Raw genomic sequence first — 25,369 nt, 5'->3', positions numbered from 1 at the left:
ACACGTTTCATAATCAAAATTTCACGTAAAACACGATGCGCACATCGAAAATTACCGAAATCAACCCGTTATGAAGATATTTAATGATTCTTGATGCGTGAATTCAAACCACCCGCTCATGAAAACTCAATGCTCTACGTGACTCACATCGCGCGCTAAACGTTATCATGACAGTCTCTGCGATATAAAAATCTGGCAACCTTAATCTTGACGCTTTAGCTCAGCTATTGCAAGTTGTTCATAGTTTGAACAGTAAATTGTTGGAAATGAACATCGCTTGATTGAGAAGCTTGCTGAAACCGTTGTAGTGCACGATTTGACTCACGTAGAGCTTTGAGTTTCTTGTGAGCGGGCAGTTCAAACTCCTCGTAACCAATGTGAAATATAAACGTTAATATCTTTGTTAGGAGTTGATTTCGGTAATTTTCGTTACGCAAATTGTGTTCTACGTGAAATTCTGGTCAAGAAACATGTATTAGAATGCTTAAATTCGTACCTTGTCTATTGGTCCATTCATCAAATTTCTGAGATCTGCGAATTCTCTATTCCCTGACATTTCCAGGTTTTCCCTGACATTTCCAGGTTTTCACTGACATTTCCAGGGTTTCCCTGATATTTCCAGGTTTTCCCTATTATTTTAAAATTCCCTGAAATTCCCGGTTTTCCAAGACCGTAGCAACCCTGTGGCGACTAATGGGACAGAATTTTGAGTTATCCGACCGCAATCCTGTCCCCCGTCACCCGCGATCACACGTGTGACAAAAATAAGCCTCGTATGCGTCAGCGAGCTCGACAATATTTTCTGACATATTCGTAAAATTCCCTGACATTTCCCGGTATTCCCTGACTGCGGCAACCCTGCATCGACTGATATAACTGAATTTTGAGTTACTCGACCGCGATCCTGCCCCCCGTCACCCGCGATCACACGTGTGACAAAATTAAACCTCGTATGCGTCAGCGAGCTCGACAATATTTTCTGACATTTTCGTCGAATTCCCTGACATTTCGATGTTTTCCCTGATTTTTTAAAATTCCCCGGTTTTTCCTGTCTGTGGCAACCCTGCATCGACTGATATAACTGAATTTTGAGTTACTCGACCGCGATCCTGCCCCCCGTCACCCGCGATCACACGTGCGACAAAAATACGCCTCGGCTGCGTCAGCGACGACGATTTCAGTCCGATGGCGACGTGGAGGCTTTCACGGTCAAGTTTGGCGGGAAGCTCCGGCTCCGAGCCGCGTCGTCGGGGGCGCAGTGCAGCTGGCTCGGTGCGTCCGTCATCGATTGCGGTGTTGGGTCCGTTGCGGAGGGCAACACGACGTCGGGAGCCCCGCGCGCAACTGCAGCGGCGGCGCTCCGCACTGCAACCCCCCTCCCCCGCCCCCACCCCGCCGGCCCGGGGATCGATGCGACGCCGCGCGGCGCGCGGACGGCACGGCGCGCGGGGCGGGGGGCGGGTCACGTGACGCCGAGCGGAAGCCGAGCACGCATGCCGCAGGGAAAGCGGCGTGCGAGGGGGGGCAGGTTTCCGGCCGACGAAGCCAATCCCGCAGCGTCGCCGCGAGTAGCACGCACGGAGTGGCACGGAGGCCCGCGACTCGCTCGCCAGTCCGCGAAAAATATTCCGCCAAGAGTGAGAAAATTCCCTTTCCCGCGTGAAAAGCCCCCAACGCGGAACCCCGTGCGTGGAAAAGCTCTCGGTCGGAGCCATGTGATTCCAGCGTGTGTTTATTTACGTTCCTTTTTTGTGTGCGCGCGTCGGGGTGTTCCAAGGTCGCCATGGATCTCAGAGCCAAACGACAGGTAAGAGACTCGACGCAACGCAACGCAACGGTCAACCGCGGACCGATTGCCGTTCGTTGGGTAACAGGATTTCCATCAAGGTCGACTGCCGTTGGTGCTGGAGCGATTTGCATAGCGAGGGCTGACAAACAATACCACCTAACTGACGATTTTGGCGAAAAAAGAGTTAGCGACAGTGCCGCATTCTACAGTATAAAATACGCCAGCTGATGATTTTAGTTTTTTTTTTTTCTCAAATTCTATAGGGGAGCGCTTCAACGGCGCTGTAATGCATGAAAAATTGCAAATCTAACCTTAAAATTACAAAAATGGCGAAGTTTTCTCTTCGTTCTGCAAAATCGTAAGATAGCAGATGGGGGGTAATGTTCGTTAGCCATCGAAAAATTGGTTCTCGCGAATTGATTTGGTGGCTACGTCATTCGTTGTATGCCGCAGACCGATGGCTCCAGTGTAAACAGACGCATAACCTTGTTGTATTCGCGTATTAATGGTAAAATGCGTCCAAGAGCCTTATTGCAATCGGAATTTCTTCGGTTTTACGAGTCATTGATTGATTTATAATTCGGTAATGACAAAATTCCGATGAAGTAACGCAATTACCTCTGCGCGAAATTTTGACTTGAGATTTTGTTCTCTTGTTTTGGTTGAAACCATCGAAAATCTATACATCGTCGAAAGTGACGTGATTGAAATAGGCGAAAAATCTCTGGAAAAATCAGTTATTTGCCGTTGAAATAGGTTATGTTTTTGGTATTACTTGCGTTAGGTTAGTTTCATTGCTGTCAACATTGATTACACCAAAAACCACAGATTCTCTGGCAACCCTCTGAGTGCGTAACCTTTCAGTACCATAAATTTTGTGAAATATTAATTATTAATATTAATATTGATTTAATATTAATTATTTATTTAGCAAAATAATTCTGAAAACTAATCTTGGAGAAAACTTGATCTTCAATTTTGAAAATAACTAATTTTGTGGTTAGATCAACTCGTCGCGAGTTATAGACCAAAAACTGCAAGAGTAGTAGTCAATTTAAAGTCATCTTCTCGAAATTTGGTGCCTGTCCAGTGCGAATATTTAGGCACGAAGTTGAATGCAGCTCGCACGATCGTTAGGCAAATTATATGCTCAACAAGTTGCTCATCAATCATCATTGAGCGAACAGTAGCGTTGATCTCCGAATTTGACTTTCGCCTTACCCAATTAAATAGACGAATTCATTTGCATTTTTTGCTCACCCATTTACATGGATTGGTCAAGCGGAATCTCTACAGGATGTTCCTGAGAAAAGGAGCCAGTCTGGACATTTCGAGAACGCTTTTGAATTTCAAAATACGTTGAAATTTGGAGGGGGGGGGGTGCCCCCCGCCTAACTCAACATTTTTGAGCAGCAAACCCACTTTAATACTTCAGAAAACTTTAACGCATAGAATTTCAGATTTACAGCTCAACCTGGACGTCAATCAATCAGAATATTTCCAAATGGCAACCCTTCGACTATTTTTTCGGGTTTTTCATCAATCAAGAAACTCGAACCGGCTCGTTTTTTACGGGACACCCTGTATAATAACTCGTCTCGAACCTTAAATGGACTACATTTTGCAATTTGGAACTATAAATTCTGGCTCATATGAAAAACACTTATGTCCATAGGGAAACCAATGGCACATACGTTGTTTTTAAACCGGGCCAGAATTTATAGTTTAAAGTTGCAAAATGCGGTCCAAGTTTCGTGCCAAACCCTTTTTTCGGACTCCACGTCAAAATTTCTCGAGACACCCAAACTGCCTCGTTTCCCCCACGACACCCTGTATAATACATCGTCTCCGGCCTTTTCGTGCCAAAACTCGACGACTCAAACCCGACATCGCAGCGCTTTGTCTTCGCATCCGTTCATCGTCGGCTCGAGTGACAGTGGCGTGGCGTGCTTTACGATATATCGATTGTTACGCCATTTAAACCTATAGTAAAGAATCGATTATTAAGGTGTTCGCTGCGAACACCCTGTTTATCGATCCTTTTCCATAGGTTTAAATGGCTTAACAATCGATATATCGCAATTCACGCCACGCCACTGTCGAGTGACACTGTGACACCCATCCATCCGGCTCACAATCAGGCGAGGTTTTTGACCATCGCAACGGCGAGCGGCTTGGGGCGACGCATCGCATCGCGCCGTCGTCAGCGTCCGACCCAGCAGCGTCGCGACGCCGCTGTTCAAGACCAAGACCGCACACGACCTACGGCGACGCCGATGCGATGTGTGTTATCGAGAAACGATTACGTCACCGACGACACATAATTCTTTTCACGGTTACTCGCGGCCGCAGCAGTGCGGTCGAATCGAACGCGCTGCGTCCGTCCGCGGAGCTAGGTTACCAGGTTACGCGATGAATTGCGGTTATTTTGCATAAGTTCGAATACGGGCGAAAATCTGTTTTTCCAAAGCAATGTCTGGCAACAATGCCGCGGAGTTATCAATCTCGAACCGCATCGCAGTTTCGCGGGGCCGACTATGCCTCTCCTCGCGCAGGGTTGCCTCGCTTCCCCCGAGAAAAGAACCGCATGAAATGCTGGAAATTGAATTGAAATTTTCGTTCGTGCTTGATAAAATCGCGAGGGAAATTTTCCGAAAAATTCGAGGGGAAAATTGCCAAGATTTCCTTCATTCGTATACCGAATATTCGTATTTTATTGGGAGATATTAGGCAACGCAGGGATGTATTCAGCCGGTTGCCTCTGTGCCTAGTCATAGAATTATTGACCTGCATAATTTTTTGACCATTCTCGTGAATTTTCTTCTTTATTAGAGGGATATTCAAAAGACATGTCCAGGGATGAAACTGAACTGATTCCCTCCGAAAAAATAAAATTGGAGCAGACATTTAGAAACTGTGGTTGAGTTACGTGATTTCTAACAAGAATCAGCGCAACTACATGAGACGTTACCCGATTATGGCTAAGCATTGACCTGTCTTAAAATTTTGTTCGTTTTTTCTTGCCACTTTGGGGGAAATTACCGGGAAATTTTGATAGTTCACGGGGCTAAGTTTTCGTGCAGAAAATTGAAAAAGAGGCATTTAGAGAATGGGCGATGCAGTTAGGCCGGTCAAATCCGTTTGATTGAAATTACATAAAAAGAAAGTCTTGGGTAAGCAGAGTACGGTTCATTCTATGCAGTGGCGTGGCGTGCTTTGCGACACATCGATTGATCGCCATTTAAACCTATGGAAAAGGATCGATAAACATGGTGTTCGCAACGAGCACCTTAATAGTCGATTCTTTACCACGGCTTCAAATGGGGGGAATGTCGATAATCGATCATTCACGCCTCGCTACTGATTCTACCAGTGGCGTGGCGTGAATTGCGATATATCGATTGTTATGCCATTTAAACCTATGGAAAAGGATCGATAAACATGGTGTTCGCAACGAGCACCTTAATAGTCGATTCTTTACCACGGCTTCAAATGGGCAATTATCGATCATTCACGTCTCGCTACTGATTCTACCAGTGGCGTGGCGTGAATTGCGATAGATCGATTGTTATGCCATTTAAACCTAAGGTAAAGAATCGATTATTAAGGTGTTCGCTGCGAACACCCTGTTTATCGATCCTTTTCCATAGGTTTAAATGGCATAACAATCGATATATCGCAATTCACGCCACGCCACTGGTAGAATCAGTAGCGAGGCGTGAATGATCGATTATCGACATTCCCCCATTTGAAGCCGTGGTAAAGAATCGATTATTAAGGTGTTCGCTGCGAACACCCTGTTTATCGATCCTTTTCCATAGTTTTAAATGGCATAACAATCGATACATCGCAATTCACGCCACGCCACTGGATTCTACGACTCCTCTCCTGACATCCCTTCGCGACCCGCAACTCATTAGGGCAGAAAGCTCCTGCTCCCCTTCCTGTAAATGACTCCCCATTGTGCACTGGACCACCCTTCCCCAACGCTGCCGCGCTGCCATGCTAAGGAAGAACGCCGTATGATCATTCGAGAGTTGCCAAATTTCCCTTGGTAAAACATGTATTTTTGACGACATTCGTGCACATTTTTCTTTGAAATTTTCAGATATTTTAGATTAAATTGCGAACGCAACTGTCTGAAAATTTTGGAAAAAAATATTCACAACTGTCCCGGTAAATTCGGTTTTTATCGAAGGAAATTTGGCAACGTCTGAAGGCTCATACGGCGTTCTTCCTTAGCACGGTAGCAGACCACATGACATCCTCTCGAATTATCAGTCTTAGCAAGCTGTCACACAGTAGAGCGCGTCGACCGGATGGGTAGGATATGTTGTGGAGACTTTAAAAGTTGACAGATACATAAATACAAAACGTTGAAGTTTAGAAGTGTTTTTCATTGGGTTCTCTTCTAAAGTTTTTTTTAAAAAATTCACACCTTAAAATTTGTAATGTAAAGGAGTAAACATCAGAATTTGCATTTTGAATCATAAATTCCATGTCTGAGTGCTGTCTGACCTTTCCTAATAATTGTCCGTTCCATTATACATCACATTGTTTCGTGGTGCGGCAATGCAACAGGGTGTCTACTTTAGTACGAGATCATTTAAAATCCTTGCTTTTAATTTTACATTTTATTTTTCCGTACTTCGTGATACAGGTACAGCGCAGACGAAGACAATGCCATCTATCGCAATGTGCAAGTGGCATCACTCATATTTTTTCACGTAGCTTTTCAAAAAGAGGAAAGAAATCATGTTGGAAAACCATTGAAGTTGCAATAGGAAACGCATGTTACCGAAATGTTGACAGTGATTTATAGAATTGTACTAGTTTCTCACTGAATGAAAATTCTAATACGGTGCCACCTCTTGACCTGTTGCAGGTTCCGGAAAAAATAGCGAAAGGCACGAACAACACGCCTTTGGAGAGACAGCTGATTGAACTAGTCCACAAACACCCACAGCTGTACGACACAGGCCACGAGCATTACAAGGATATAGAGAAAAGAGACAAGATCTGGGGTGAAATAGCCGAAGAATTAGATCTGTCAAGTAAGTACAACTTTGCGATTGAAAATTCGCTTCCAAACTCCCTTACTCAAGTACCTCTGCAAAGCTGCTGTAGAGATCATCAGGGTTCCAGCCTTACACTGCCGTTTTAAGGAAGAACGTCGTATGAGCTTTCAGGCGTTGTCATATTTCCTTCAATATAAAGCGAATTTACGGGGAAAATTGTAAATATTTTTTTCAGATTTTTCAGACAATTATTTCCGCAATTTGATCTAAAATATCTGGAAAATCCAAAGAAAACAATCCATAACTTTCCTCAAAAACGCACAGGAAAATTTGGCAACTCTCGAATGTTCATATAATGTTTATCCTCAGCACGACAGTATAGGGCTCAGAAATTTCCTCTGTTAATAGCAATCCTACAGAAAAAAAAAAAAAATATGAAATAATTCTATTGGTGTATCTCAATTAAAGTGTCATTAACTATGAGAACTCCCAACAATCTTGAAAATATATAAAAAAATAATGCAACAAACAGGATTTTTTCATGCGAGTTGCAATTTAAATCTTTCCGTGCGATATCAATCGACAATAAGCCAAGATATTATGATAACTTTGGGGTACGAACATTACCTAATAATCTTGTGTACTTTCATTTCAGTGCCTCAATGTAAATCAAAATGGAGGACTCTAAGAGATGCTTTCGCCAAGCAGTACAAATTAGTCCAAAGAAGTCAAATCACGGAGGATTTTTCCTGCGTTAGGTTCAAAAACTATGAGCAACTTTCGTTTCTCAAAGCCTTCATTAAACCAAGAGAGTAAGTATTTCCGGAAACATCCTACCTATAAGCCTCAACATCAAAGCAGTATAAGTGCTACAATAACAACTGCCTATTCGTGTTTTGCGATTACGGATAAATACGTAAGAATCTTTGAGAGGATCTCATTTTACAGCATGAAAGAGGGTCCTAGATTTCAAGGAGTTTTCATTAGCAAAATCAAGCACTTTTAAAAATCTTCCAGAACGTCTGAGAGAGGTTTTATCAACTTCAAATGATGTGCGGAAAAAAACTAAAAACCTTCAAACATGCTTTTAATAATACCTGCTGGTAGAGAGGCAAAATGTTACGGAATCCATTAGATATATTTGGGGGCCTTTGTGTACACTGTCACATTGTACACATGTGGAGATTTTCACCTGTCAACCATCGATTATCATCGGGCGAAAAAAAGCCTCAAAGGTAGGAGTTAGGAGGTCTTCTAACTTGACTTCAGCCTTGATCGATAAAGGGTGTCTATTAAAATTTAATTTTGGATTATCCTCATTTTTTCTGATATTTTAGACGAAATTTTCTGATTTATAGGCAGGACTAAATTGGACGCATTTCTATCAAACAGGCCTAGGAGGCGACATATGGTGTGAGGAAGTGCTAAGAAGCAGAAGTGTGCGTGATTCCTTTGAGAATTGGAAAGCGAGATATGGCATTCTATCGACTATGTGCAACTGATGCAGGTATGAGCCTCGGCAAGATGCTTGTGGATCTATGGCGGCGTACGGCGGGACGGTTTTTCCTGGACGGCAACGTTGCGCTGATCACGGGATTCTAATATTCACTCACGCAAAGGAACTCGACACCATATTCGTGCACTTAGTTCCGTTTGATAGAAATACGTCCAATTGACGCTCGTTTGATTTAAAATAAATAATGAAGACAAAGTTTTAGATTCTGAGACATCGAATTCTGAAAAGTTTTCCGAGTATTTTTCTGATGACACCGAATTTTCTGATATTGTCGGGTTTTCACTGACGGTAGACACCCATGCACAAGATAGATCTCATGATCACTATGATAGCGGGAGTCCCTAAAATAAACTGTCTCTGGTCACGGACCCTGCTCTCTAAGACATGACCTAGTTGTTAATGCACTTCAAATCCCGTTTCCAGCCCTGTGATAACGGAGGAGATGCTGCGGGCCGGCGGGCAGGACTACCACCTGAGCCTGACCTACAACCTGATGACGGGCGCCGCCGCGGAGGACGCCCTCCTGGACGACGCCGACAAACCGGACGTCCTGGTCAACGGCGACCAGAGCATGGACACGACGGCCAGCTCGGACCCCAAGCTCGACGCGTCCTCGGACGTCAACGTCAACGTCAACGGCTACTCGACCGGCGGCGGCGCGGCGACGGAATCGACGTGGGACGACCCGAACGAGGACGATCTCCTCCTCTTCAACGAGCCGCAGGTGATGCTCACGTCGTCGGACACGTCCATCACGACCGAGCGGCGGCGGACGGTCCGCGGGCACGCCGTCAACCTCAAGAGGAAGATGGACGCGGAGGAGGACCCCATCGTCGTGTTCTTCAGGTCCATGGGGGACGTGGCGCGGTCCTACGTGAAGGAGATCCAGGCCGAGCTGCGGGAGAGGGTCCTGGGGTTGATGCTCGAGGCCGAGACCAAGAACTCCAAGCTCCTCAAGAAGGGCAAGGGCAAGGACGCCAGGAACGACGCTAACTCGTAGTCGTTCCGCGGGGGTTTCTCGCTCAGAAAGTCGGAGAGAAGAGATCCTCTTTGGTATTCAGAAGTATCGTGAAATTTCGCTTACGAGATTATGTCAGAGACAAGAGACCCTCCACTGGCCTCCTAGCGACAGGTGGAAGCTTTTACTTTCGGGGTTTCAACAATTCCTTATGGACAATTATTAGCGAGCAACAGTCATCACCCTATTTTCGGCTGTTGACTTACCTACATGGTCGATGATGAGCTTCGGATGACGTCATGAGCCAAACAAGTTTCCCAAATGTCGGCCATTTTCGGCTTGTTTGCAAAACGAAACTGCCTACACGTTGTTGAACATCAACCATGTAGGTAAGTCAACAGTAGAATGCTGAAGTCCCGAAAGTAAAAGCTTCCACCATGGCCAATATACTAGTGGAGAGTATCTTGTCTCTGGATTATGTATAATTTTCACTGGAGCACCTTTATAGGGAGAGTATGGACTTGTCTCTGGTATGAATACGTCGAAAATTTGAAAGTTAGGTTCGATCAGGTCATGTAACTTGGTCTTGTAGAGCCCAAAAGGACAGCCAACCTACGAATTCGAATTATCCAGCGGCACTGATTTTCACAATTCTTACTACCCGTCGTTTCATAATAATACTTTTACACCGGTGCACTGATCAAAAATTATAGAGGCATGTATAAAACTTTGATTTCGCATGAACTTTCTCAGTTTCGAAGTCTTACTCCTTAAAGACGCTTGTTTACAATGCGCTGTCGGTCATATTGATTAATCTTTCAAATGCATAGGTTGGCAGCGGCACTTTTCTGGTGATTTTCGTTTTACCTGTTGTCGCCCTTTTGGGCCCTAAGAGCTACATAAATTGACGTGTTCAAACTCTCCCTATAAAGGTACTCAAGTTTTCACCTGTGTAATTTCTTAAAATCTCATGAAAATTCAAATGTCTCGAAAGATTAGGGATATTTGGGCGGGAAATTAAGCAGAATTTCTATTTTAAACCATCTGAAGTCCATTTGGATAAATCTAGTCCAACCCAAGAGTCAAAATCAAACCTACAACGTGATCAATTTTGATTCAAAATCGTTGATAAGTTCGTTACGTTGCCCGCTGGCTTAATTTTAGTGCGGGTTGCATACTCAACTCCTGCAAAAATTCAGAATTTCACTCTAAATACGATAAAATTGAACGAAAAGTAGGTGGACTTGTCTTTTTCTTGCACGATCTAGTAGGAAGACGGGAATTTAACACTTTCCTAATTGTTAAAAATGAGAATAAATGTGTCAGTAAAGTAGGATAAAATTTAAATTTTTGTGAAATTTTTAGGTTTTAAGGAGGTCATATGAAATTCAATTTTTCATCTTTGCTTATGATGCTAGGTGTGACGGTAGTGAGAACAGGGTTTCTTCTTCTTTGCTACTATTTTTTTTTTCGACGAATTTTCTTTTTCAGTTAACTTACTTTGAGATCGAGGTAATTTTTCCCTCAAAAATTATTAGTTCGTAGGAGAAAATACTTCCTGAAGTCTGACCTCAATAGGTGGTCATTTGGAGGAGAGTCGAATCTAACTTCCGAATGAAACTGAATCCCAGGCTGTTTTGCGATAAATCTCAAACTTGTCTTGGGAGGTTTTTCATGGAATATTTCTCCAAATAATCTGGTCTCATTTACATCAAACTTATTTCAATTGGAGTTGTTCATCAAAATTAATTTGATGAATATGTATTAATTTTTAAGTTCCTAAAAACGCTAGGTCAAGTTGCCATACCGGAAAAAGCAGATACCGTATGTATTCGGTCTTTACCATGAATCGATCGAATATCGAACCATTAGTGTTATTCCTCGAGTCATTCGTCTTCTTTTTCTATTCTATTCTGTACTCTAAGTTTCACTCAAATTCAACCTTTACAAACCTTAGTTACCAGCACTAGCTAATTGACTATTTTGTGAGACAATTATCCAAAAAAATTTCAGGCGAAACGAAAATTTTGCAGAAAGAATGATATTTTCGAACGTTCATTATCATTATTAACGAAAATCAAAACCGATTGAAATGCGCAAACCTTAAAGAACCTTAAACTCATAGGAGTATTACGGTTTTCTTTAAAAATATCTGAACTCATGACCTTACTCTTCGAAATTAATCCATTCCACTATTTTTTCTAGAAATAAGTTAGTTTACTTTTTTGTAATTGTAAAGATTATTTTTGTGATATTTGATTTAATAAACAATATGTTTTTGAACTTGTTGAAATTATTGAATATCAAACTGGGTGTGGTTGAAATTATTGAATATCAAACTGGGTGTGCTGTGAATCTATTGGATATTAGGTAAATTGAAATTTAAGGGGCTTGCAGCAACAGGTTTCAAAATACAAATTACACAGAACGGAGTACGAATTGGAAAGCCCTCTTTTCCGTGTTCTATATTCACGTGCATAGTCGAGGGGTACCGAGTTTAAAACACTAACAAATACTTTCGATTCACTCACCCTAACTGAAGCTTTCAATATAGGAATACGACTGCGCGATCTTGTCTCCATGATAGAAAATTTAACACTTAGGGTGGCACATTCAAGATTTCAGATGCATCTCGTTGAGGCGTAATTCAACCATTAACCATAAATTTAACTAAAAAAGATCGTCTTCACAGGCGAGCCTCAGCATACTATTCATTCCAAGTCTTTCGCGACCACAAAAACAGCTAATTCAAGTTTGGGTAAGTTCCAAAATACGTTCAAAAAAACAACGCGGATAAACTCGATGTATATGTAGAGGAAGGTTCGGTGACTTGCGTCCATTGTGTTCCGCGATTGTAACGACTTTTTCTAATCTCTATTCAATGCTGATTATCATCTAGATTAAATACTTTCATTCATTCTTTTTTCAAGAAACTATCATGACTGTTTTCAGAAAACGATTGAAAGCTTGCAACCAGGTCTGAATTTTTTCGAGAACTTTTCATATCAAGGAATAGATCGAAAAAAAATTTCCACATTAGGAGGAAAGTTAGTATTAATAATCGAATTGTAGGTGACCCTTCACCTTAACGGCGAAGTAGGAAGAGTTTAGCGAGAAGGTATCAAGCGACATTGACTTGAAATGGCTAAGGCTGAAAAATGCGTATTCTATTGAATTTTCTTGACATTTCAGATCAACAGGGTGTCTACTAAAACAGGCTGGTCAAAAATAAGTACTTTTACCGTACTTTTTCAGTACATTCTCAAGAAATTCAGTACCTCCTCTGACAGAAAAATTCCGTGCTTTTTCAGTACTTCCATTTGACGAAATTCGAAAAATTTCCGCCAAAAATGACAAACATTAAAGACAATTCCGGACCTTTTTGCGGAATTTTCGCACTTTTTCAGTACTTCCGGACCGCCCTTAAAAAAGCGGTACTATTTTCGGACTTCCCGGACTTGTAGATACCCTGGACCAAACTTCATTTTTATAGGATAAAGCTCAACAAAGTTTCCTAAAATTTTTAAAAGAGAGAAGATTTTTTTTTTTTAACTGTTGGTTTGTTTTCGTTTAAAATATTAGAAAAAGAAAATTGCAATACACAAACACATTTTTGGACCATAGCGATCGATATAAAGTAAGTTAGAGGGTGCATTATTTCATAAGGGTCGATGGTCAATGAAAAACAAAATTGAAATTCACGAGCGTAATCCGCCCTTCCCTTTCGGTAAACACTATGTTCCCCAGTCTTTTGCTCCGTTTTCTAAGTACTCCCTCACCAAAGTCATTCTGTAAACTCAGAAACTGTAATCTGGTTGAAGGGTCGTAACTTCGTAAGCTGGCGTTAGAGTTTCACATTCGATCGCCTTCAATTGACCGGTTGTAACACAGGAAGAGGTATTAGTGTATGAGTAATTGCAGCTTCAGTATTTGAAGGGGCTACAAGCCGAGAGATGGCCACCCGCGTATTTGCTCTTCGGTGCATTATTGCAGTACCTCTGAAAAATCTCCAGTCCATCGTGACTGGCAGGATTTGAAGCTGCGTATCATATGTCTCTATTTTTGCTATATTTCAAACGTCAAATGAAATTGTTTGTGTCTAAATACCCAATGCATGAATTAATTCATAACAATGTATATTGCATAGACAAAAACTTCGAGAAAAATTGATTTTTGTGGCACCCGTTTTTGAGAGCGCAGTCTTTTCAGTTCTAAGCCACTCTGTCCTCTTTATTTCAGCTCATTTGCAGAGCTTCCGGCCCGCAATCAGAAGAGGTTTTCGTTTATTCAAAAAGACCTTCGATTCAATACCTCCCGCAATAGACTTCCATTTTATTTTTAAAAAGGGCTCTCGGAAGTTTTAAAAAGAAACGATGATAGAAAAGTGATCTGTTGTTTTACGATGGTGCCACTGGTTTTCTCTGAAATCAACTCCCAAGCTCAAGAAAAGCTCTCAAGTTGAGGCCAAAATGGAGGGGATGTCCAACGCTATCCTGAGAGTGCACCTCTACATCAAGACGAACTCTCCATGCAAAGAGAGGGAGCAAATACATTAGCAGGGATGCCGTGTTTTCAGTTTTGGAGTCCCCACATAAATTGGCAGCCCTGCCAATGTATTTGCTCCCTATCTTGCATGGAGAGTTTGTCTTGATGTAGATGTGGGCTCTCAGGATAGCGTGGGATATCCCCTCCATTTTGGCCTCAACTTGAGAGCTTTTCTTGAGCTTGGGAGTTGATTTCAGAGAAAACCAGCGGCACCATCGTGTTTCTCGCGAACTTTTACATAAGAATCAATAGTCAAATCGCGAATTCCTCACACATGCAACATCTCCATAGACGACCTGGATACCCTGGCTCGTTCCTCTTCGAAAAAATAAAATAGGAGCAGAAATTCGTAGACACCGCATGGAGATACGCCGTTTCGCAATTTAGCCATCAATATCATATTTTCGGCCGCAGAGACGACCAGACTGCGCCTGCGCAAGGATCGGCGCAGCGTGCGCGAACTACGCGAACGTAACACGGGCTGATACCGATACCAGAGAATCAGGATCAATGTCATTCCGCTCTGGTGGCTAAGTACAACTGCACACCTCATATTATCCCCCCCCCCACCCCTCCTCGGCACCATCTCCGGGGTCATCCTATCACCTGTCGATATGACGCGCGGAGCCATGAGAATTGGTTTGCTCCATTTTCACATTGAACTTGAATCGCCGCGCCGCGCCGGCCTGCATAACTGCAACCTACGGCGGCGGGAGGGGGGGGGGGGGGGGGGGGCTATCGATCGGGAAACCGTGATCGCGGATCGAGTATACGGAATGGACCGTATACCTACTTTCGAGAGTTATATTTAACGCCGGGGTCGGGAAACTCGAGGCCCGACGACGGGCGGATTGTTGACATTGTCAGGGTTGCCACAGGATTTAGAAAATGAAATTCTCTGACATTTCCCTGATTTCCCTGCCAAATTTTGATGAAATTCTACGACGATATTGAGGATACGGAACAACACATGGTGGGAAATGAACATTGCTCGATTGAGAAGAGAGATGGTTAAGAAGACATAATTGAAAATAGTTTTTAGGTAAAATGTGTTGTTTGAAACCTCAAACCCATTCTAGGGAGCAAATGAAGGTGATTTAACAAATTTTCCCTGACATTTTCGTTATTTTCCCTGACTTTTTAGAATTCCCTGACACTTCCCGGTTTTCCCTGACTGCGGCAACCCTGTATTCAGAGTTTTTACGTGATTCATCCAGGCCCTTGGCGGGATCCAACAGCGATTATTGAAAGTTGGCGACACGGTACTTTCTCCACTTAAATCCATTAAAAATATTGATTTTAAAGTCTCTTTCACATTCACATTTTAGTTTCATTGATCTGAACTCTAGGGCTCGTGGCTTGGACTTACGCTCGTCTAACAGAGGCCGATTTATAAATGGGTGTGAAAGAAATTCTTGAAATTTTGTTCGTGATTATATTTTGTCGTAAAAACAGAAAAGGTGCAGCCCTATAAATATTTCACGAATGGAGAGCATGCAAATTTTTTATTGCTTCATCTGAGAGTGCTTAAAGAGCTGATTTCATAGTAATTTTTTTAAACAATTTCTGATATGGGAAATAGTATAAAAATAGATTTAAAAGTGATAAAATGAACCGTCAAGTGACGTCATCTGGCGGCATTTCCCATTTAAACACATGTATTTTTGCAGATTAGATCATTTTGTCATATCTTCTCCAATAATTGTTCAATTCATGAACCAAGGGTATCCTCATGTTCAGCTCACTCAGTAATTTCCACTTAAACACGAAATTCATCAAATTTCAGACACATGTAAATTCTCTATTACTTTTTAATAAGAGAAAAACCAAAAGGTGCAAATTACTTACCCTGGGAACTTTGTTATTTGGCACGTTGAAATTGTTAATGTTATTGGGAGCGGCGAGGTGTCCATTGAGTGCTAAGATAGTTTCCACCTCGATCTGTAATTTAGAGAACAAATAAATTACATAACAAAATAAACAAAAAAAGAAAAAATCCTGATAAATGTAAGGAAGGAAAATTGGGAAAGATAGGGAGAAAGTTATAAGTAAAACAGGAAAAATAAAATTTCAAGGTCCAAAAAGTAAAGGAAAAACAAATGTTCTAAGTCCACGATTAATTAAAATGAATTGATTATTATTATTGATAAACCTATGTCGGAACGACATTTTTATGCATTCTTTACAGCATGTCACTATTTCGAATGAAAACTGCGTTACACGTATGCACGTCCATCCATACAGTCCGTGCGTCAAAAAAAGCTGGGATCAAATCACATGTCGACGACGTAAGTCCGCAATCACATATCTCGTTTGCGGTGTCAAAAAATCTCCGCCTCTATATTATTTTTTCAAAGGAAAACAAATTGACATCATTCCTTGAAGTTTTTGCAGAATTTTCTTCGAACAGAGAGGAAAAATCACGGCCATTTTGAAGAATTGCCATTGAGTAATTTTCCGCTTAAAACGTAAAGTTACACAGGAAGTCTGCGACGTCGCAAACTGAGTTATGTGATTGTCGACTTACACCGTCGATGAGGCTGTAGAGTGTCAACCACATGATAGTCTCATGAGAACACTCCTCTAGACTCCGGCATCAAATACTCAAATTTCGGTTTCCGTAGACTACGTTACTATTCAGGGGTGCAAAATCTCAGTGATTCTTCAATCCTGGGATTGCAGGCTTCTTGTGTACACTGGTCGGAAATAGTGTACACCGCAGGCGGTATGTCAGACACCGGGAAATAACGAACATTGAAGCGCGCACCGTGGCGTACGCGCAATGCGTGAAGTATTCATGCAGTCTTGTAGGCGCTAATAAGTGCTCCGTGCCGACCGCACCGTTTGGCGCAATGCGTGAAGTATTCCTAGAGTCATGTAGGCGCTGATACGCGTTTCAAGCTGATCGCACTGTGTTTGGCGCTATTATTTAAACTCGTGGAATTGAGCATTTCTCAACTTGCTACTTTGGTTGTTTGTGTCAATGCACAAAGGCCGAAGACCCATCACAGGGCAAAAAAAAAAAAAAAAAAAAAAAACTTGTTACGAAGATAAAGTTTATGCACAATCTGTATGAATTATTGTCACTTAAAATGTGCTATAGAATCCAACTAATTTTCTTCGTTTTAACTACACATGTATCAATAGTCTTGAGTAGAAACATTGAGAGTAAAAACTGAGCTACTTATATCTAATACTATATATCACAATAACGAGACTCTGTCAGATATCACTGCAAACCCGAATGGACCAGTAGACAAGGCACGAATTCCAGCATTCTGATACACGTTTCATAACCAAAATTTCACGTAGAAAACGCTCCAAACGCGACCACGCAAACCACCCGCTCATGAAAACCCAATGCTCTACGTGATTCACATCGCGCGCTAAACGTTTATCATGACAGTCTCTGAGATATAAGAATCTGGCAACCTCAATCTTAACGCTTTGGCTCAGCTGTAGCAAACTGCTTACAGTTTGAACAACACATGGTGGGAAATGAACATTGCTCGATTGAGAAGATTGCTGAAACCGTAGTTGTAGTGCGCGATTTGACTCACGTAGAGCTTTGAGTTTCTTGTGGGCGGGCAGTTCAAATTCCTCGTAACCAATGTGAAATAAAAATGTTAATATCTCCGTTAGGAGTTGGTTTCAGTAATTTTCGTTGCGCGAATCGTGTTCTACGTGAAATTCTGATTAAGAGGCATGTATCAGAATGCTAAAATTCGTACCTTGTCTAGTAGTCCATTATCACCCTGAAAAAACAATTCTTTGGATTCACTCACTTCAGGTGTGACTCGCCTTTTCCGGGTAGGAATTTGACTGCGGTAATTGTCCATGGCGACGGACTTCGCGAGACTGAACGACAACGACCTTGATGGTGATGCTCATTCGGCATTCCTCGAGTCAGTGCTCAAACCAGAGGCTCAAACCCAGTCAGTTTTGGTTCGGAAATTGATAAGAGATAGGAGATGTGGACAACAACGTGCAGAGGGCCAGAGAGGTGCCAGAACGCGAGAAATTCATCGTTACCGGGTCAAAGAACTTAACACAGGGTTGTCAGAATATCTTCAACTTCAAATTCCCTAACTTTCCCGAATATTTTTTTTTTTTTTTGGCTTTTTCCTAAGTAACAAAATTGTTCAATTCCCTGACTTTCCTTTGAACTTCAAACAAAATTTCCACTTTTTTTTTTTTTTTTTTTTTTTTTTTAAATACGCTGACTTATTGTTAGTTTCTGCCAAACAAATCCGTGGCCATTGATCAGTAGAAAAATAAGTGACGATCTCCGTTGGAAATATTCCCGACACTTTCCCGTTAGAACTAATTTGCTAGTGGAACTTTGCAACTTTGCTACACTGAAAAAATTTGCGTTCTTTCGTCCAAAAAACACAACGAATTGATACCCCTCTCTAGAGTACCTTTATTGAGAGAGTATGGCCACTGGGTCCCATGGAGAGGCTTAGGACCCAAAAATGGCGGTGCTTTGTTTTGGTTTTTGAGGATGGGAGGGGGGTCATTGCCAACTTTTGACGGTTATCACCAACCGCACTAGCTGCCAACCTTACTACATCTAAGATCATTTTTCTCAAAAATTGCACACGATTAGCCTTAAAAATATGTAAAAAAGTCGCAATAGTGCATTTGGGTAAAGTTCTCGTTACGATAAGCAAAGACAACTACATTTTGAATCATTTTGCATTACATTAACTTTATGGCGTCCGCCATTTTTGGGTCCTAAGGGCTCCATTCAGCCTAAGGGCCGATTTTATCTCCCCGTGTCAAGACGGTGTCAGAGCCGTATCAGCGTCTGACACCGGTGTTGGCTCAAACCTCGATTTTATGTCGATTCTCGCTGCGTGTCAAACCCGTGTTTGGGGGTGCGCGTCGGTGTTTGGCTGACACGCCTCCGGAGCTGTGTTCCAGGCCTTGACACCGGTGTTTAGCTGATCCCGGGTGGGTTCACGACAAAGAATTTGCATTGCGGCTCTGCTCGGTGCTAGACAAGTCTGATCTGAACGTGTTCCAGCCAAGTTTCAGAGTGAAGATTTAAAGATTTTTGGAATTGTTTTGTAATGAGCTGATAGGAATTTGTACGCTCTTATAAAAAGGTCGTATAAAATTTTCCCCTAAAGTCAAGGGTTTAAAAGAAAAATGAGTAAAAAGGTCACTGATCATACGAATTTTTGTCTCCACCCTTTTTACCTAAAACCCTTATTTTTGGTCTCAAAAATTATTTTTTCGAAAATTTTGTGTAATCAACCGATAGGAAATTTTACGGCCTTCATAAAAGGTCCTATAACATTTTCCTCTAAGATTGAAATGTTTAAAGGAAAATGAGGAAAATGGTCGCTGATCGTGAGAATTTTAGCCGCGGCTTTTTTTAAAACCCATCTTTTTTGTCACAAGAATTTTTGTTTTGTAATTTTTTGAAATGAACCGATAGAAAATTTTACGGCCTTTGCAAAAGGTCCCATTTTCCTCTAATATTGAAAGGTTTCAAGGAAAATGAGAAACTACGCAAAACTAACATCACGCCCAAGCAAGGCATAAGGAAGTATACGTGATTAACCTCAAACCCAACAATAGTAAACACGGTTGATAATGACACGAACTAACCTCAAACCTCAACAAACCCAGCAGAAACGATGTGAACAGACACGATTTTCCAACGAAACCTCGAATTTACGCAGGAAGGTCTTTAGCGAGAGCGTGTCCTGTGACACAGGCTGAATTCGGGGAGTTAAAATCGGTCTTGGTGTCAGCGTCCGTGTCAAGCTAAAACGGGTGTTACCTGACACCGGAATTAGCGCCGTCCTGACACAGAGAGATAAAATCGGCCCTAAGATGGCTGAGCCAATCAGAGGTGGTAACTCCAGTGGCCATACTCTCTCTTAATATAGGTACTCTACCCCTCTCCGCCTAAATTCTCAATAAACGTATCAGGAATCGGATCCGAGATCTTAAATGATGATACGGTCTATCGTGGATTCAGATGCAAAGATTATCGTGGCATGGCATCGAAGGAGCGGGGCCTCGTGTTATTTAACTATCTCGATCGATACAGAACACTCCTAGGATAGAGATGTATCGATCGAGGCGATTCAATATCGATCCGACGATCGACTAGCCTTCGAGAGGAGGAATCCTGGATTCAGATGCAAAGATTATCGTGGCATGGCATCGGAGGAACGGGGCCTCGATGGATAATGGATCGTATTCGAGCTATTTCGATCGATATATAATACTACTAAGATAGGGGTTTATCGATCGAGGCGATTCGATATCGATACGACGATCGACTAGCCAGCGAGAAGAGGAATCCTGGATTCAGATGCAAAGATTATGATGGCATGGCATCAGAAGAGCGGGGCATCGATGGATAGATGGATCGTAATCAAACTATCTCGATCGATAAATAACACTACTAGGATAGGGGTTTATCGATCGAGGCGATTCGATATCGATCCGACGATCGACTAGCCTTCGAGAGGAGGAATCCTGGATTCAGATGCAAAGATTATCGTGGCATCGCATCGGAGGAACAGGGCCTCGATCGATGTATGAATTGTTATCGAATTATTATGATCGATAAATAGCAATGCTAAGATACGAGTTTATCGATCGAGGCGATTCGATATCGATCCGACGATCGACTATAGCCAGCGAGAGGAGGAATCCTGGATTGAGATGAATCGTTATCGATTTATTTCGATCGATAAAAAGCACTGCTAGGATAGGGCATGGAGGCGATTCGATATCGATAGGACTTACCTCTTTGCCTTTAGTCTCGCCTTTTTCGAACCATTCGACTGTGACGGAGCGTGTATCGGGGTTCACGCCGGACACGATCGCCGAGTGGACACGTCCTGCAACATAAACAATTCTGTTAGTCAGCTCTACAATCTTGGACACCGAGGGCTCGGAAAATTCTTCCCTGGCCAACGCTGCCCTGTTGCACTGAAAAAAAAATCCCGGTGTATTTACTAAAAAAAGGGTAAGATTACCAAGAATTCAGGGTTCTATTTGATCCCAGTTTTTTCTTGGTAAAATTACCATTTATGGAATTGGTAATTTTACCGAGAAATCTTGGTAAAATTATTGAAGTTTCTCGGTAATTTTACTGGACCTTGATAAAAACGCCAATATTTTTTATCGACTGTGGTAGAATTACCGAGATAAAATGGCAAAGTTACCGGGAATTGATTACCAATAAAAGTGGTATTCTTACCTGGAAAAAAAACAGTAAAAATACCGGTTTTTAGGTAAGCTTACCAGTCTGTCTTGGTAAAATTACCAATAATTGGTAAAAAAGTGAGATGGTAAAGGTACCAACGGACCTTGGTAAAAACGCCGAGAATTTTTTTTCAGTGTGAGGAAAAAACAAAAAAATATCGAGGGAAACACGTTTTTACCTGGGTTATAATCAAAGGGTTGCCACAGAATTTAAGAAATGAAATTCCCTGACATATCCCTGACACATTTTGGTGAAATTCCCTGACAATTGAAGATGTGACGGATGGTTAAGAGCACTGGAAAAAAAACACATTGGATCTAGGGTCCAGACTCATAAAGACAAGAAAAAATACTCTGATTCAATCAGATTTAAGCTTAAATCAAGAAGCAAGCCTCTTAATTTGAGCGGATTTCCTTTTGATTTAAGCTTAAATCTGATTGATCAAGAGTCCTTTTTCTTGTCAATGTTTTCAAGAGTCGGACTCAAGATCCAATGTGTTTTTTTTCCAGTGAGGACAAAGTTAAAAATAGTTTTCGGGCAAAATTTCTTGTTCAAAATCTCAAACCCATCAAAGAAAGAAAATGAAGGTGATTAACCACAGCTTCTGATGGGGAAATATCGATAGAGCGCAAAGCAAGCCACGCCACTGGTCTGGAGGCTTCTACAGCGTTATTCAATATTCGCATGGCAGCATGAGACGATTTATAATCGAGCCAACGTTCAAGTGGATTTTCTCGCGCGCTTCTTGTTAGTGCACAGCAAGGTTGCCAGATTGTGTGAGACAATCTGGAACTTAACACACAGTTGCATGGAGAAATGAGCTGAATTTTCAGCAAAACCTGGCAATCAACAATGGTGCACAGCACCGGCGCTTTTCAATCAGTGAGGAGAACAGAAAAAATGAGCAAAAAAATCAAAACTGCATCAAGAGGGGGTCATTGGTGGTGGACAGTGGCGAGGCGTGAATGATCGATCATCGATATATCCGCATTTGAAGCTGCAGTAAAGAATCGATTATTGACGAACACCCAGTATATCGATCCTTTGCCATAGGTTTAAATGGCAGATTAATCGATATATCGCAAATTACGCCACGTCTATTGGCGGATCCAGCGATTTGGCAACGCCGGATTTCCTACATTTAAACCTACGGAAACGTATCGATTCTTGATCCGACTGCTCCGACTAGAATCGATTATTTAGCATAGGTTTCACTGGAGGAAACCGGTGTTGCCAAATTACTGGCCATGTCACGTCACTGCTGGTGGATGACCAGCAAAATCTCGCTTGTATGGATTGCATTTTGCAAAAAGGAACCAATAGCATTCCAATGTTGATAGGATGGTGCAACTTACATTTTCTGCAAGGAAATACTGAAGCCGCGCAAAAAATTAATAATATAGAGGTAATTTTCGTCTAGAATTTTTAATTTATCGAGAGTAAAGATGAAACTTGGTTAGATGATCAGTTTATATTAGGACCGCGTTAAACAGAAATGAACCAAGCCACATCAGCTATTGCCAAATTTAACAGGGAAATTACATTTTTTACGAGCGAACGTCTATGCAGATTCCTTTGAAAATTTTAAGGAATTCGCCTTGTATTATGCAGAAAATTCACTGAAATTTGCACAAAAATCCGCACAACCGTTTTCATGTAAAAAATTAAATTGTCCCATTGAATTTGGCAATAGCTGATGTGGATTGGTTCCTTTCTGTTTAACGCGGTCCATTTGCAAGGTAAAAAAAGTTGCACAATCTTAGCGACATTGGAATGCTCTTGGTTCTTTTTTGCAAATTGCAACCCGATATTATTTACCCGATGTCGGCGGCTTCGGTTTCGGCGGCGATGCCGGGGGGTCGGCGGCGGGGGCGTCTTTTTTGACGTCATCGCGGATCGCGTCGGCGGCGACGTCATCCTGGTCCGTTTTCAGGCTCTTGGGCGAGGAGCAGCACCCGAAACACACCTGGAGCATCCTCCCATCCCTTGATCGTCCAATCGGAGGCGGTCCCCAGCATCCAAGTCGTCGTGTCGTACTGAGTCCCCGCGAGTGGAAAATATATTTTCACATCCTTGAAAATCGTCACGAAAAACTCGGACTTGTTAACTAGTCTTTTTCACCCTTCTTTTGATAATACTGCACTTAGATACACTGAGAATGAGAAACTATACCGCGTTAGAATCATGGGCAAAACGGAGGAGGAAACTTCGATTCACGTGAAACACCAAAGTTTTCGAGGAAGGTTGCGAGCTGATGACTGAAAGTGATAGACAAAACGATCGGACAAGGAGGGCAGGGAAAATGGAGCGATCCTATTGGTTAAAAAGAATGGTTGCAATTTTTCAGTACTTCCGGACTGTCCTTAAAAAATCAGTACTATTTCCGGACTTGTAGACACCCTATTAGCACAGCAGTTTAGTGCGCGATCTCTAAAATATTGTCTCTGTTAAGCACCAAGAACAGAGACAAATATAAATCAGCGAGCAGATTAAAAAGCCATCTCGACGACGCATCCTACTAAAAAACGAAACCTTGACGTGAGCCAGTACCAAACGATGCGAGACCCCCGTCCCGTCCGATGCAACCGAACCTTGCAACTTCAAGGCTTATTGCAAAAACGACGAATCTACCGCGGCTCTCTTTACGCAGATACGTGCTTTTAGGTTCAAGTCCCTCCACTTACTGCATTTGGTGCAGATCGGATAAACTTGGACCGACGTCCACCGCGACGTCGCACAATGGAACGAGCTAATTGCAGAACTCGGACACGAAAATGTTGGCTAAAATTTCAACATTTGATGTTTATTTCGCCGCAAATTCAATTTCAAAGGTGATTCTGAACGGAAATTTTACGAAAAAACCAATGGCACCACTCTTAAACTTTTTTGGTTCCGTATTTTTCGAAAATAAAAGCTTTCAAAGTTTCCAGATTTTGTCCGACATCTCCTGTTGACTCGGTCCAGTGTGCGTCGTTCCAGTTTCGACGATCGTAAAACCGTCCCGAGGGAGTGGACCCAGACCGTCGGGCGCCAGCTTCCTGAGGAAAAACGCAGTATGAAAAATTGAACATTGCCGATTTCCTTCTGATAAGCCACAATTTTTTTAGAAGACCGGCGGCGGAATGGTAGCTTATTAATTGACTGCACACTCGCAGGCAAATACTACTCTAAGAATCAACGCGCAGAGGGTTGCATATTTTTCAGGCTTAATTAAAAAACACGCGTGGTATGAAGGCAAAAATTCCGGAACTTCTTGAGCAAGTTCCAGACTTTTTCAGTACTTCCTGGCCGCCCTTACAAAATTAGTACTATTTCCGGACTTGTAGACATCCTGATGAGGCAAATTACGATGAGACCAAGCACGGACAATGTATTTTACAGAACCCGCACAGCTATCTTCTTTATAATGTAGAAGTTGCTAGTGAAATTCAACGCTTTTGACTATTAACAATATCTTATATTATATTAATATATTTGACTTTAGCTATTTTCAGGCTTTCGGGACTATTATAGACAGGGTTGCCACAGAATTTAGAAAATAAAATTCCCTGACTTTTCCCTGATTTCCCTGACACATTTTGGCGAAATTCCCTGACAATTGAACATGTGACGGATGGTTAAGAAGGCATAATTGAAAATAGTTTTCAGGTATTTGTTGTTCGAAACCTCAAAACCATTCTAGAAAGCAAATGAAGGCGATTTAACTGATTTTCCCTCACATGTTCGTCATTTCCGCCATTTTCCCTGACATTGCCCGGTTTTCCCTGACTTTTTAAAATTCCCTGACATTTTCCGGTTTTTCCTGACTGTGGCAACCCTGAATAGACTGATCTCATGAAAAAAATCGGATACATTTTCAAGAAAAATTGCGCAGGTACATTCTTTTAAAAAATTGAATGGTATGAGTCAATTATGCAACCTTGGATTGAGTTACGTTTCTTCGTCAGGGAGACGACAAAATAATGCACTCGTTAATGCGAGTGCAACGCGAGTGCAGTGGTGCACCCGAGATGCTTTAATAACTCAGAACAGCGCGTCATGACGGGAAACGCTCTATTAAAACAGATTCAGGGGACCCCTCTAGGCTTCCCGCCGGTGCCGCGTCTACTCACAAAGCCCTTCATCTAAAATCTTGGCCTTTTTATTCACTTCTGATATAGAAACCGTAATTGGTGGTGGCCGACGAAACAACGTAACAGACACGGAGCAACTGTTCGATAGACGGGCGGGGAGAGGAACTGAATCGGTGAAAACGAAAACACACCAACTCGGAAAAATGAAAATAATTAAGACACACGCAAAACTG

The 25,369-nt window shown here is 42.1% G+C and overlaps 2 protein-coding genes across 6 annotated transcripts in view; one reads left to right on the top strand and one right to left on the bottom strand.

Annotated features, from left to right (window-relative positions):
• Positions 1–25,369, bottom strand: part of Klp10A (kinesin-like protein 10A) — a 153,508-nt gene that overhangs the window by 35,500 nt on the left and 92,639 nt on the right. The window contains exons 1-3 of one of the 5 annotated variants that reach the window (XM_019047125.2): positions 22,882–23,138; positions 20,601–20,695; positions 15,675–15,767 (exon numbers count right to left, since the gene is read on the bottom strand). In XM_019047125.2, the coding sequence (XP_018902670.2) occupies positions 15,675–15,767; positions 20,601–20,695; positions 22,882–23,038 (345 nt within the window). In that variant the 5' untranslated portion in view covers positions 23,039–23,138. Of the gene's footprint in view, positions 1–11,812; positions 12,015–15,674; positions 15,768–17,611; positions 17,723–20,600; positions 20,696–22,881; positions 23,139–25,369 lie in introns of those variants that run through there. The other 4 variants (XM_019047115.2, XM_019047135.2, XM_019047143.2 and 1 more) reach the window with 4 other exon arrangements.
• On the top strand, positions 1,255–11,564 carry LOC109034165 (uncharacterized). Its single transcript, XM_019047169.2, has 4 exons — positions 1,255–1,807; positions 6,675–6,843; positions 7,463–7,619; positions 8,747–11,564. The coding sequence occupies exons 1-4, from the start codon at positions 1,784–1,786 to the stop codon at positions 9,321–9,323; spliced, it is 927 nt and encodes a 308-aa protein (XP_018902714.2). The 5' UTR covers positions 1,255–1,783; the 3' UTR covers positions 9,324–11,564.

This window comes from Bemisia tabaci, chromosome 8 (assembly GCF_918797505.1).
Source record: "Bemisia tabaci chromosome 8, PGI_BMITA_v3".
Lineage (NCBI taxonomy): Eukaryota > Metazoa > Arthropoda > Insecta > Hemiptera > Aleyrodidae > Bemisia > Bemisia tabaci.
This window is presented reverse-complemented; position numbering and strand designations above follow the sequence as displayed.